This window comes from Penaeus vannamei, chromosome 33 (genome assembly GCF_042767895.1).
Source record: "Penaeus vannamei isolate JL-2024 chromosome 33, ASM4276789v1, whole genome shotgun sequence".
Classification (NCBI taxonomy): Eukaryota; Metazoa; Arthropoda; class Malacostraca; order Decapoda; family Penaeidae; genus Penaeus; species Penaeus vannamei.
The window spans coordinates 13,426,170-13,438,693 of NC_091581.1; the positions used below are offsets into that span (position 1 = coordinate 13,426,170).

At 44.3% G+C, this 12,524-nt stretch overlaps 1 protein-coding gene across 1 annotated transcript; it reads left to right on the forward strand.

The window, feature by feature from the left end:
* Positions 1-695: 695 nt before the first annotated feature.
* LOC138867953 (glutamate receptor ionotropic, kainate 2-like) lies at positions 696-12,126 on the forward strand. The gene is made up of 6 exons (XM_070145236.1): positions 696-845; positions 1,174-1,334; positions 1,654-1,763; positions 5,772-5,986; positions 11,677-11,832; positions 12,016-12,126. The coding sequence occupies exons 1-6, from the start codon at positions 696-698 to the stop codon at positions 12,124-12,126; spliced, it is 903 nt and encodes a 300-aa protein (XP_070001337.1).
* Positions 12,127-12,524: the final 398 nt, after the last annotated feature.

Sequence of the window (12,524 nt, forward strand, 5' to 3'; positions counted from 1 at the left end):
CATTGGACTGGGGAATCATGGGGTAGTTCTCCATGAATTTTCCCCAATTTCTCTCTCTTTCTCTGTGTTGGAGGAAAGCAAAGATCCATTACCACAATCCAATGCATATAGATTTAACATATTGATTAATTCACTTATCTAGCATTACAGCCTTCGATTCCCGAGTAAAACAAAATGTTTAATACCTGGCACTGACCATACCTTTGTGTGGGAAGAAAGAAAAAACCCGTCTGAAGAAATATTATGAACATGTAGGGAAAGGTTTACTTTTAAACTTTAAACTTCTAAAATAACCAACCATTTATAGATAATTATCATAATTTACTGTATTCTAAATTTAAAATTTGCTATACTTTCAAATAAAAACAAGTGAATAAACATTTCATGGTCGGGACATCATAATTATAACCAATTGTACCTTATAAATGTCGAATCAACATCGATCTCGATATTATCATTATTACCATTATAGATACTCTTACCATTATTATTATTGTTTAAATTATTACAATTATTTTCATCATTATTAACATTATCATTATTATCGTTACTATTATTATCATTATTATTATTATCAATACTGCTATTATCATTCTTATTATTATCATTACTATCATAATCATTACTACCATTATTATCATTATTATTACCATTATTTAACAATTATCCCCCCTCCCCCCGGTCAGGAGGTGGACATGACCATAGTGCCGGTGGGCGTGTCTGAGGAACGTTCCCGCGTGATGGACTTTAGCGAGCTCATCGTCATGGACCAACAGAGCCTTATTTACAAGCGCCCGTTTCCCGAGGCCGACGTGGCGGGCTTCATCAAGCCTTATACAGCCTGGGTGATTGTCTCGGTTTTTGCTTTCAGTGATGTGTAATTATATGGAGGGTAATTTAAGGAAAGATTATTACTATTTTTGCTGTGGGGGTTATGTTTGGATTATGAAGATTGAATGTTTGTTTGTTATATTAAGGAAATTCGTACTTATCAGATCTTTCATGCTGTTAGTGTGCTATAATTTCCGAAGACTGATTTATTAATTATGTTAGAAGTAACTAAACTTAAATCTTTTTTTGTAAGATTACGAATAAATAAGACGGTAAAAAATAATTACGCAAAGAAACATCAAAATTAACAGTCTATGTTAATATAGTACACAGTTATGAAAGTTCAAATATCCGACTTATTTAACCGTATCCTTATCTTCTGCTGACACGCACCTGGCATCTTCTGGAACTCAGATGTGGATCCTGATTTTCGTGACGACCTTGGGAATGTGCGCCGCCTTGGCACTCGTCCACCTCGGCTACAAGAAACTCCTGCAGAATGTGTAATGATGATGATTATCATAGTGATAATGATTATAATAACAACTTCAACAATGATAATGATCATAATGATAATAGTAAAAATATATATAATTATTGTGATAATGGTAATGTGAATAAAGATAATAGAATATCAAAATGAATAAAAAATGTAATAATAGCTGTCATTATAATTATAAAACGAGTAATGGTGAAAATAAATAATGGTAACAAGTATATTTAGAATGGCAATAGCGTTGTTAGTAACAAATAACAACAATAATTATCAAAATTCTTGCGGTAAAAGGAAAAAAAGAAAAAATCAATTTCCCTCTTCACCAGCTCTACACCTGAGGAATTGGAGGAGGCCGACCTTGCGGAGGCGCGAAGAACCCTTGCACAGGATCTCTACTACTACGTCCTGTGGATGTTTTCCTCCCTCGTCTTGCTTTGTAATATACAGATAGATAGATAGATAATGGTTAATGGTTAAAAAGCAAAATAAATGTGCTAGACATCTAAGGTCATATAGCACTATAGGAAAGTATATCAGAGGAGGGATGAAGGGTGTCAAATGTCTAGAGTGATCTTGAAAGGTTAAAGATGGGTAAATTAGTTGATGTGTGAATGGGCTGTGGTGGGCTTAGGTAAGGGAATTACATAAGTGTTTCACGTGTATCCAGGAGGGAGTGGAAATAATAGAGGGGGTGGAGGGATGGCGAATGTAAGTATAGTTGGAGTTGAGCGGGTGGGTTGTGTTGGGAGGGAGTAGGAGGAAGTGGTGTAGGGGTAGTATGAGTAGGAGGAGGATGGGTGTCGGGAAGATGGATATCGGCAGTAGTTGGAGTTGAGGGGGTGGGTTGTGTTGGGAGGGAGTAGGAGGAGGTTGATATCAGTAGTATTAGGAGGGTGGATATCGGTAGTAGGCGGAACTGAGGGTTTAGGTTGTGTTGAGAGGGAGTAGGAGGGAGAGGTGAAGGGGGATGGATATCGGCAGTCACTTTGAGTGGGGAATTTTGTGTCTCAAGCATATAGCTTTGTATATCTTCCATTGTATCTGCAGTGGAGTTGGTTGGAGAGTTTTGTAAGACAAAGGTTTGCTTATGAGGGGGAAGAGGAGACTGGTGTCTGCGGAATGAAGGCAAAGGTAGGTGGAGGTGAGTGTGCGGTAGGGGAAGAGAGGGGTAGAGCGTTTAGTCTGTCTACTGCGGTTAGTGCGGAGAGGGAGAGGGGGTGGTGTTGGGGCTGTAGTTGAGATTGGAGTTGTTGAGAGTAGAGTGTCTGGATTTAGAGTAGTAAAAGAATTTGACTGGGGGCGGTAGAATGTAGAAGTGGAAGTGGGGAAGTAGGTATAGGGAACATCGTGAGGTGGAGGGGGAGGGGCAGAGCGAGCGACATTTCTAGAGTAGGGTGTATAAGAAAAACCTTGTCGGCGTGCTTCCTTGTAAGTGGGACAGCCTCTATAAAATACATGGTAATTTTCTATATTACCTCTGCCGCTCAGATATCGACGATTTTAGTATCGTTGGATTCCTCTCACTGTCCACATTGCAAATATATAGTTTTTATTGTGCGGAACCCCCCCCCCCCCCGTTAGCGACAAACTTGGCCCCAATAGCAGGGGAGGGCATGAAAGGTTCCAGGGAAAATGCGGGGTTAAATAACACTAATAATATAACCCACAGTGAAAATAACCATAGTTATTCACACGACTTTCCACCCCCTGGGGTGGGGCTACCGCCCCCAACCCCCGCCGAGGAAACAAAACCACCATGTATTCACGGCAGGCTAGAGCATTACACAAATGTCGTCGATGTCGGAGCGGCGGACGTAATATTACAATTACCTCGTAACATTCCCTCTGAATCAGCAACTGACTAACCTTGACATAGTTAGCATTGTATACAGAGACAATTGTAGTATAATCAGGATGAACAGGGTATACCATGAACAGAAGAGTGGCGGTGGCCCGCCCTCATCGGCTCGGCGGGTTTTGCGCCTTTTTCGATGCATCTAGTTCGTGTACGCTCTATCCTGCCGTGAATACGTGGGGGATATTTTGTTTCCTCGGCGGGGTTGGGGTCGGCAGGGGGCGCAGCCACTTGCAATGGAAAGCCATGGGAATAACTATGGTAATTTTCACTGTGGGGTTATATTATTAGGGTAATTTTCTATATTACGTCCGGCGCTCCGACATCGTCGCCCCTGCTATCTGGGCATATGTGTGTGTTTGCCGCTAACGGGGGGTTTCCGCGCAATAAAACCTACATATTTGCATTGAATAGAGTAAGAGGAATCCAACGATACCAAAATCGTCGATATCGGAGCGGCGGAGGTAATATAGAAAATTACCAAATACATTATGGAGGCCGCCGCAGTTAGTACATGTGCGTGTTTGTGCAGAGGAGTTTGATCTGTTATGACCGGTTGGGCATATATGGGGCATCGGTTTGTGGAACGGCAGTGTTTGGCAGGATGTCCAAATTGCCAACGGTTTTGACATTGACAGGGAGGAGGCTGGTATGGTCGAACAGGGAGGGATTGCCCACCAATGTAGATACGAAAGGGAAGGTCATGTGTACTGAAAGTAATGGTGTAGCAATGTACTGATTTCACGTCTTGGTCTTTGAGGCATTCGAGTAAGTCTTCTCCACAGTCTGACCAATCATTGGTATCGATTGGGCAGCTTGCTGGGGAGATTGAGACAGTTCTGGTACAAGTATTAAGAGTTGGATGAGGTTCTGCAGGAATGGGGCTGCCAGAGAAATCAGCTAGATTTATAATGCTGTGGCTTCAGTTTCAGATGTAACTGTAACGAGATGGGGACGATCGGGTTGGGTACGGAATGGGACTCTGTCCACTTGTTTTTGGAGACCTTATTGAAAGAGAAGGGTGTTGCCTGAGTAAGGATCACGAAAAATCGGTCCCATTTGGCTGGGCTACGTAGAGTATATAAGATGATTGTAGAGTTGGGGGTGTTAGAAGGACGGGGACGTGTGGAAGAGGGAGTGTTGTTGAGTGATTGATGAAGAAGGTTGTAGGGGTAGAGGTGATGAAATTGAAGAAGTTGGGAGAGTAGGTCTCGACTTGGGTGGATAATACACGAGTAGGCATTGAGGAGTGGGTAGTAGCTGTAGTGTTCAGAGTCGTGGTCAAAGGAGAGCTTGGGGTTGGGGAGCCGGGAGAATTTGAATTGGTGGGGCTATTTGATGAAGGAGCAAGCCTCATTGCCTCTAATGTGGATATTACATCTTCATTACAGGCCATGGGAAGCCTTGACTATGTTGGGGAAATAAACAGTCCACCCCTCAGGGTCCCCTTGAGGGGTAAGGGCTAAACAACTAGAACAAGGGAATACCGTGCCCATCGTTCCCTCAGGCCGTTCAGGACTGGCACAAAGTCAGCCTTTCATCCTTTCAGCACGGCTCTTACACCTTGGGAAGTATATTGTAAAAGGGTTGGAGAAGGGGCGGAAACGAAAGATCTGGAGAGAGAAAAGACCAGGCCTAATTAGTTGAGTCAGGGGCTGAGGCCCAAGGCAAGGGAGATTCCCGTATTGGCTCTCAGTCCCCTTCTCCTACCCCCCCCCCCCCCCACGACAACAACAGGCAAGGGATTGGGGGGGATATAGATAGATGATTATATATATATATATATATATATATATTATACATATATGGGGTTTTGTTTTAATAATGCTCTCTGTCAGTTTGTCTGTATGTCAGTCGGTCGGCCTGCCTGCCTCTCCCTCTCTCTCTCTCTCTCTCTCTCTCTCTCTCTCTCTCTCTCTCTCTCTCTCTCTCTCTCTCTCTCTCTCTCTCTCTCTCTCTCTCTCTCTCTCCCCCCCCATCTGGTTATATCTGCTTGCTTTCACTCTGCTCTCTGTATCTGCCTTTGTCTAGTTATGATTTATATTCATCATCATCATCATTATCATTACCGTTTCGTTATATGTGCGGATACGATTGCGTAGACTAACTACAGATTCGGTAAACGTAAAGAGAGACACAAAACAAAGAGATGAGCAGAGGAAAATGGGGAAGAGAAGAGGAGAGAGGAAAAGAGTGGAGAGAAGAGGAGAGGGAGGGGAGATGAGTAGAGAACGGGAAGAATAAAAGGAGACGAAAATAGACAGACAGAGAGAGAGAAAGGAAAAAGAAGAGTGAGATGGAGAGAAAAGGGGGAGACATAAAGAGAAGAAAGAGTGAAGAGGAAGAAAAAGAGGAGGGGTAGAGAGAAAAAATGCGGAAGAGACAAAAGAGGTGGAGAGCTAGAAAAGAGTTAGGAGCCAGAGGGGAAGAGAATAAGAGAAGGGAGTGAGAAGGAAAACATGTGAAGGGAAAAGGAGAATCTAAAGAAGTATGAACACCTAAATGTCCCTCATGCAGTCGTTCCATCCAACATGACACCAAGAACCTACTTCCTTTCGCATTACAATACCCACTCTCTACTGTCCTCAGCCGTGCCTTGGAACCCTCGAGGAGTGCCAGTAAGAACGCTAACTGGATTATGGCTCATGGTGGCCCTCATCATCAGCACGGTGTACCGCTCCAACCTCAAGGCTATGCTGATCCTGCCCAAGGTTAACCTTCCCTTCACTACCGTCAGCGAATTCCTGCAGACCGACATTCCTCTATTTATCATTGAAGGAAGCCTGGCTGATCACTTTACTAAGGTGAGAGGGACGTTTGAACTGGTAGGAATGTTTGGTCTGGGTAAAACCCAATGTCTGTATATTATCAACACGGTCACTTTCACAATTTGAATGGGGATGGTTAAATGGTTAATGGTTAAACAAACAAACAAAAAAAAGTGCTAGGCATCTAAGGTCATATAGTACTATAGGAAAGTATATCAAAGGAGGGGTGAAGGCTGATAGTTGCTATGCATCAAATATCTAGAGTGATCTTGAAAGGTTAAAGATGGGTAAATTAGTTGATGTGTGAATGGGCTATGGTGGGCTTAGGTAAGGGAATTACATAAGTGTTTCACGTGTATCCAGGAGGGAGTGGAAATGATAGAGGGGGTGGAGGGATGGCGAATGTAAGTATAGTTGGAGTTGAGCGGGTGGGTTGTGTTGGGAGGGAGTAGGAGGAAGTGGTGTAGGGGTAGTATGAGTAGGAGGAGGATGGGTGTCGGGAAGATGGATATCGGCAGTAGTTGGAGTTGAGGGGGTGGGTTGTGTTGGGAGGGAGTAGGAGGAGGTTGATATCAGTAGTATTAGGAGGGTGGATATCGGTAGTAGGCGGAACTGAGGGTTTAGGTTGTGTTGAGAGGGAGTAGGAGGGAGAGGTGAAGGGGGATGGATATCGGCAGTCACTTTGAGTGGGGAATTTTGTGTCTCAAGCATATAGCTTTGTATATCTTCCATTGTATCTGCAGTGGAGTTGGTTGGAGAGTTTTGTAAGACAAAGGTTTGCTTATGAGGGGGAAGAGGAGACTGGTGTCTGCGGAATGTGCGGTAGGGGAAGAGAGGGGTAGAACGTTTAGTCTGTTTGCTGCGGGTAGTGTGGGGAGGGAGAGGGAATGGTGTTGGGGCTGTAGTTGAGATTAGAGTGTCTGAATTTAGAGTAACAAAAGAATTTGACTGGGGGCGGTACAATGTAGAAATGGAAGTGGGGAAGTAAGTAGGTATAGGGGAGGGTGTAGGAACATCTTGAGGTGGAGGGGGAGGGGCAGAGGCGACATTACTAGAGTAGGGAGTATAAGAGAAACCTTGTCGGCGTGCTTCCTGTCTGGCTTCACATAGAGTAAGACCATCTTTTTATCTGAGAGTTGCTACCTCAGACTCGAACTTGTAAGTGGGACAGCCTCTATCAAATACATTATGGGGGGCCGCTGCAGTTAGCCCATGTACGTGTTTTTGCTGAGCAGTTTGATCGGTTATGACCGGGATGGGCACATAGGGGGCATCGGTCTGTGGAACGGTAGTGTTTGGCAGGATGTCCAAATCGCCAACAGTTTTGACATTGATGGGGAAGAGGTTGGTATGGTTGAACAGGGAGGGATTGCCCACCAATGTAGATACAAACGGTAAGGTCGTGTGAACTGAAAGTAATTTTGGCAATGTTTGTAGGTTTCCTTTGATTTCTAGGAGTAATGGTGTAGCAATGTACTGATTTCACGTCTTGGTCTTTGAGGCATTCGAGTAAGTCTTCTCCACAGTCTGACCAATCTTTGGTATCGACTGGGCAGTTTGCTGGGGAGATAAGAGACAGTTCCGGTACAAGTATTAAGAGTTGGATGAGGTTCTGCAGGGATGGGGCTACCAGAGTGATCAGTTAAGATTTGATAATACTATAGGTTCAATTATCAGATCTGACTGTTATGAGACGGGAGCGATCGCGTCTGGTATGAAAAGGGACTCTGCCCACTTGTTTTTGGAGGCATTGTTGAAAAAGAAAAGTGTTGCCTGAGTAAGGAGCTGTAGGGGGGATCAAGAAAAATCGGTCCCATTTAGCTGGGCTGAATAGAGTAGTTAAGATATTTGTAGGGTTGGTGTTGGTAGAAGGACGGGGACGTGTGGAAGAGGGAGTGTTGTTGAGGGGGTAGTATTATGGAGAGATGGAGAATAAGGCTGTAAGGTAGTAATAAGGGAGGTTGGGGTGTTTGATGAAGAAGGTTGTAGGGGTAGAGTTGATGTATTTGAGGCAGTTGGGAGGGTAGGAATGTCCTCTGGAGATTGAGTGTCGGCTTGGGTGGGTAATGCACTAGTAGGCATTGAGGAGTGGGTAGTAGTTTCAGTGTTCAGAGTCGTGGTCAAAGGAGACTGGTGTCTGCGGAATGTGCGGTAGGGGAAGAGAGGGGTAGAACGTTTAGTCTGTTTGCTGCGGGTAGTGTGGGGAGGGAGAGGGAATGGTGTTGGGGCTGTAGTTGAGATTAGAGTGTCTGAATTTAGAGTAACAAAAGAATTTGACTGGGGGCGGTACAATGTAGAAATGGAAGTGGGGAAGTAAGTAGGTATAGGGGAGGGTGTAGGAACATCTTGAGGTGGAGGGGGAGGGGCAGAGGCGACATTACTAGAGTAGGGAGTATAAGAGAAACCTTGTCGGCGTGCTTCCTGTCTGGCTTCACATAGAGTAAGACCATCTTTTTATCTGAGAGTTGCTACCTCAGACTCGAACTTGTAAGTGGGACAGCCTCTATCAAATACATTATGGGGGGCCGCTGCAGTTAGCCCATGTACGTGTTTTTGCTGAGCAGTTTGATCGGTTATGACCGGGATGGGCACATAGGGGGCATCGGTCTGTGGAACGGTAGTGTTTGGCAGGATGTCCAAATCGCCAACAGTTTTGACATTGATGGGGAAGAGGTTGGTATGGTTGAACAGGGAGGGATTGCCCACCAATGTAGATACAAACGGTAAGGTCGTGTGAACTGAAAGTAATTTTGGCAATGTTTGTAGGTTTCCTTTGATTTCTAGGAGTAATGGTGTAGCAATGTACTGATTTCACGTCTTGGTCTTTGAGGCATTCGAGTAAGTCTTCTCCACAGTCTGACCAATCTTTGGTATCGACTGGGCAGTTTGCTGGGGAGATAAGAGACAGTTCCGGTACAAGTATTAAGAGTTGGATGAGGTTCTGCAGGGATGGGGCTACCAGAGTGATCAGTTAAGATTTGATAATACTATAGGTTCAATTATCAGATCTGACTGTTATGAGACGGGAGCGATCGCGTCTGGTATGAAAAGGGACTCTGCCCACTTGTTTTTGGAGGCATTGTTGAAAAAGAAAAGTGTTGCCTGAGTAAGGAGCTGTAGGGGGGATCAAGAAAAATCGGTCCCATTTAGCTGGGCTGAATAGAGTAGTTAAGATATTTGTAGGGTTGGTGTTGGTAGAAGGACGGGGACGTGTGGAAGAGGGAGTGTTGTTGAGGGGGTAGTATTATGGAGAGATGGAGAATAAGGCTGTAAGGTAGTAATAAGGGAGGTTGGGGTGTTTGATGAAGAAGGTTGTAGGGGTAGAGTTGATGTATTTGAGGCAGTTGGGAGGGTAGGAATGTCCTCTGGAGATTGAGTGTCGGCTTGGGTGGGTAATGCACTAGTAGGCATTGAGGAGTGGGTAGTAGTTTCAGTGTTCAGAGTCGTGGTCAAAGGAGAGCCTGGGATCGGGGAGCCGGTAGAGTCTGAATTGGTTGGGCTATTTTATGAAGGGGCAAGCCTCATTGCCTCTAATATGGGTATTACTAGATTACTGGCCATGGGAAGTCTTGGTTATGTAGAGGAAATAAACAGTCCACCCCCTCAATGCCCCTTAAGGTGTAAGGGCTAGACAACTAAATCAAGGGAATACCGTGCCCATGGTTCCCACAGGCCGTTCAGGACTGGCACATGGTCAGCCTTTTATCCTTTCAGCACGGCTCTTACACCTTAGGAAGTAGATAGAAGGGATGGAAACAAAAAGCTGGAGGGAGAAAAGGTCATGCAAAATTAGTTGAGTCGAGGGTTGAGGCCCTAGACAGGGGAGATCCCTGCATTGGGTCTCAGTCTCCGTCTCCTAAGCCCCCCAACGACAACATCGGGCAAGGGATTGGGGGGGGGGGGTCGAATAGGGAGGAATGTTAATGGATAAAAAAAAATGTTGCTAGACATTTTCTCATATTCCACTTTGATAAAGTAGTGTAGCTAAAAAGGTAAAAATGAGTTAACAGTTAGGATAAAATATCTTAGATGTCAAAGGTTTTAGAGTGTCATAGTATAGTATGGTAGCGAGAAGGGTAAAAAGGGTCCAAACGAAGTAAGATTAGCAGAAAAGAAGAGGGTTAAGGGTGTAAGGTGATTGGACGAAATACTGAGTATCTGTATCTCAGGAAACACAGGTAGAGATGGGTGTTGGAGAAGTAGTAGAAGAAGAATAGGGGGAATGAGGTATGTAGAACAGGGTAATGTAGTGAAGTATCAGGAAGAACGTCAGGAGCCGGAGAAGGATACTGTGGTGACATAAGGGGGTCACGTTAGCATCCAGTTTGCAGTGGTAAGGATAATGGGAAGGAAGAATGAAGGGTGTGACAGGTAAAGTGAGGAGGAGGGGTAGGCATCGAGGAAATGGCGATTGAGATTGGAGTGGCTGGATTTAAACTGGAAAAGGAATTTGACTTGGAGAAAGAGGGAACAGGTGATGGAAGATATACTAGGGGAGTAGCATAGACATCCTGAGAAGATAGGAGGGGAGCGGAGTGAAGGACAGTTTGGAATAGGCAGAGTGAGAGAAAAACCTAGTCTGGCTTCACGGAGAGTAAGACCTAGTTTGAATCTAAGAACTGCTATATCAGATTGGAGCTTGAAGACAGGGCAGCTCTTATAAAATATATTATGAGTGACACCAAAATTGGCACACATGCAGGAATGAGCAGAGCAATTTGAACGGTCTTGACCAAGTTGAGCACATTAAGGGCAACGGGCTGTGGAGCGACAGCTTTTGTTGGATGACCAAAACGTCAATATTTCTGACACTGAGGAGGAAGGGGTCGATATGGTCGGATAGGGCAGGACACTCCACCAATATAAACATGTGGAAAGATAATCTTGGCAGTCATGATGTGAAACTTATGCTGGCCTGTGGGAGGAATAGTGTAGCACTGTAATCCCACTGCATCATAGTTAATGAGGTAGGCGAGCAGGTTTTCTCACAGTCTCACAAGTCCTTGTCTTAGATGGGGCAAATAATCGGCAAGATAGAGACAGTTCCAGTATAATTGTTATGAAAGAAGTGAGGTTGGGCAAGAAAAGGATTGCCAAAGAGGTTAGTCAAGGGCAGATGATGAACGACTCAGATGTACGGGTATCTGTGACAATTTTGCCTGCTTGTTGGAGACCTTGTTGGAAGAGAAGGTTATTGTCAAAGGGGCTGTGGGGGAATCACAAAGAATTTATGCCATTTAGGCCCAAAGAGTACTCAAAAGATTTGTAGAGGTGGGAGCAGTAGAAAAACGGGGGTGGGAGGCAGACAGGGTGATGTGGAGTGGGGTAATACTGTGGGGAGGAGGACAGAATGATGAAGGGTAGTAATAAGTGGAGAGGGGATAGGCAATGAAGAAGATTGCGCAGTAGGGAATGAAGTGGAGGAAGAGATGTATTCTGAAGCTTGATAACGACCTGGGTGGATGATTTGGAATGGATAGGGGGGGGGGTAGTAATATTTGGTTTGGATGAAAGTCCGAAGTTTCCATACCATCAACACAGTCACTTTCAACCTCTATCATGATCATTACAAATTCGACGGCATAACTATAGAAAATCAATAATCCATATATTACTTGCAACAATTCCTAGTAGATATAATACAATGACCATCCTTTTATATCACTATTCCCCCGTTTCCCTCACCCATTGCTGATTTCCCTCCTTTCCTTTGCCCTCTTCCAAAGGGCGCCGATCCGAACAGCTCCATAGCCAGGCTGCGGGCGAAGGCCCGGGTGGGCACAGACGTCGTCACTGCGATTAACCAGATCTACATGGGAGAACAGACAGGCATATCTGCGTCTAGTGGCCAAATGAGACTCCTCCACGAATCGTTCACGAGGGTAGGATTGCTGTACGTTCTTTGTGGGTTGGGGGGTATATGTATAAGTGTGTATGTGCCATTCGTAAGCCATGATTTAACTTCATATTCCTTTTTTCATAAACACTAAACTATAAGTTTCCTTGGAACTCTGATAATCCATTGATAATCCTCAATATTGGATCTTGTAACATTATATATTTAGAACGGCTACTGTGGAGTGTACCAATCAGTGGACGGGTTGCTGGGCGGCACAAGCAATGCCTTAGGGTTTCCCAAAGGCTCTCCTCTCAAACCCAAAATTGACCGAATGTAAGTGATCAACATAAAATAACGAAAGCCCAGTGTTTTCGTAACAACATAATGCTTGACAATCACTAATTATTACCCATTAAGTAGGTAGTGAGTGATAAGGTGATTTCATGATATAAATAGTCCGATGGTGGGATGTACTATGGATGAATACTTCAAGGATTAATTATGTGTGCAAGATTGCCCTACGCAGTTTACTTACGGCACATTTTTTTAATCTACTTAATGTCCATTTTTTTAAATTTTACGCATCATACTAATATTTTGTTTTCCTTCTTTCTCAACTTTCGTTCACCTAATTATCTTACTACAACCCCTTTCCCTCCCCCACATTCTCATCACCCTTTCTCTGCACTTTTCCTTTTTCTCACTCTTCCCCTTACCCCCCCTTCCTTCGTTTCT

Coding starts and splice junctions, on each gene's coding strand:
- LOC138867953 (XM_070145236.1), top strand. CDS start 696: ATGACCATAGTGCCGGTGGGCGTGTCTGAGGAACGTTCCCGCGTGATG. Junction 846..1,173: donor TCAAGCCTTATACAGCCTGG/GTGATTGTCTCG, acceptor CAGTTATGAAAG/TTCAAATATCCGACTTATTT. Junction 5,987..11,676: donor TGGCTGATCACTTTACTAAG/GTGAGAGGGACG, acceptor CCTCTTCCAAAG/GGCGCCGATCCGAACAGCTC.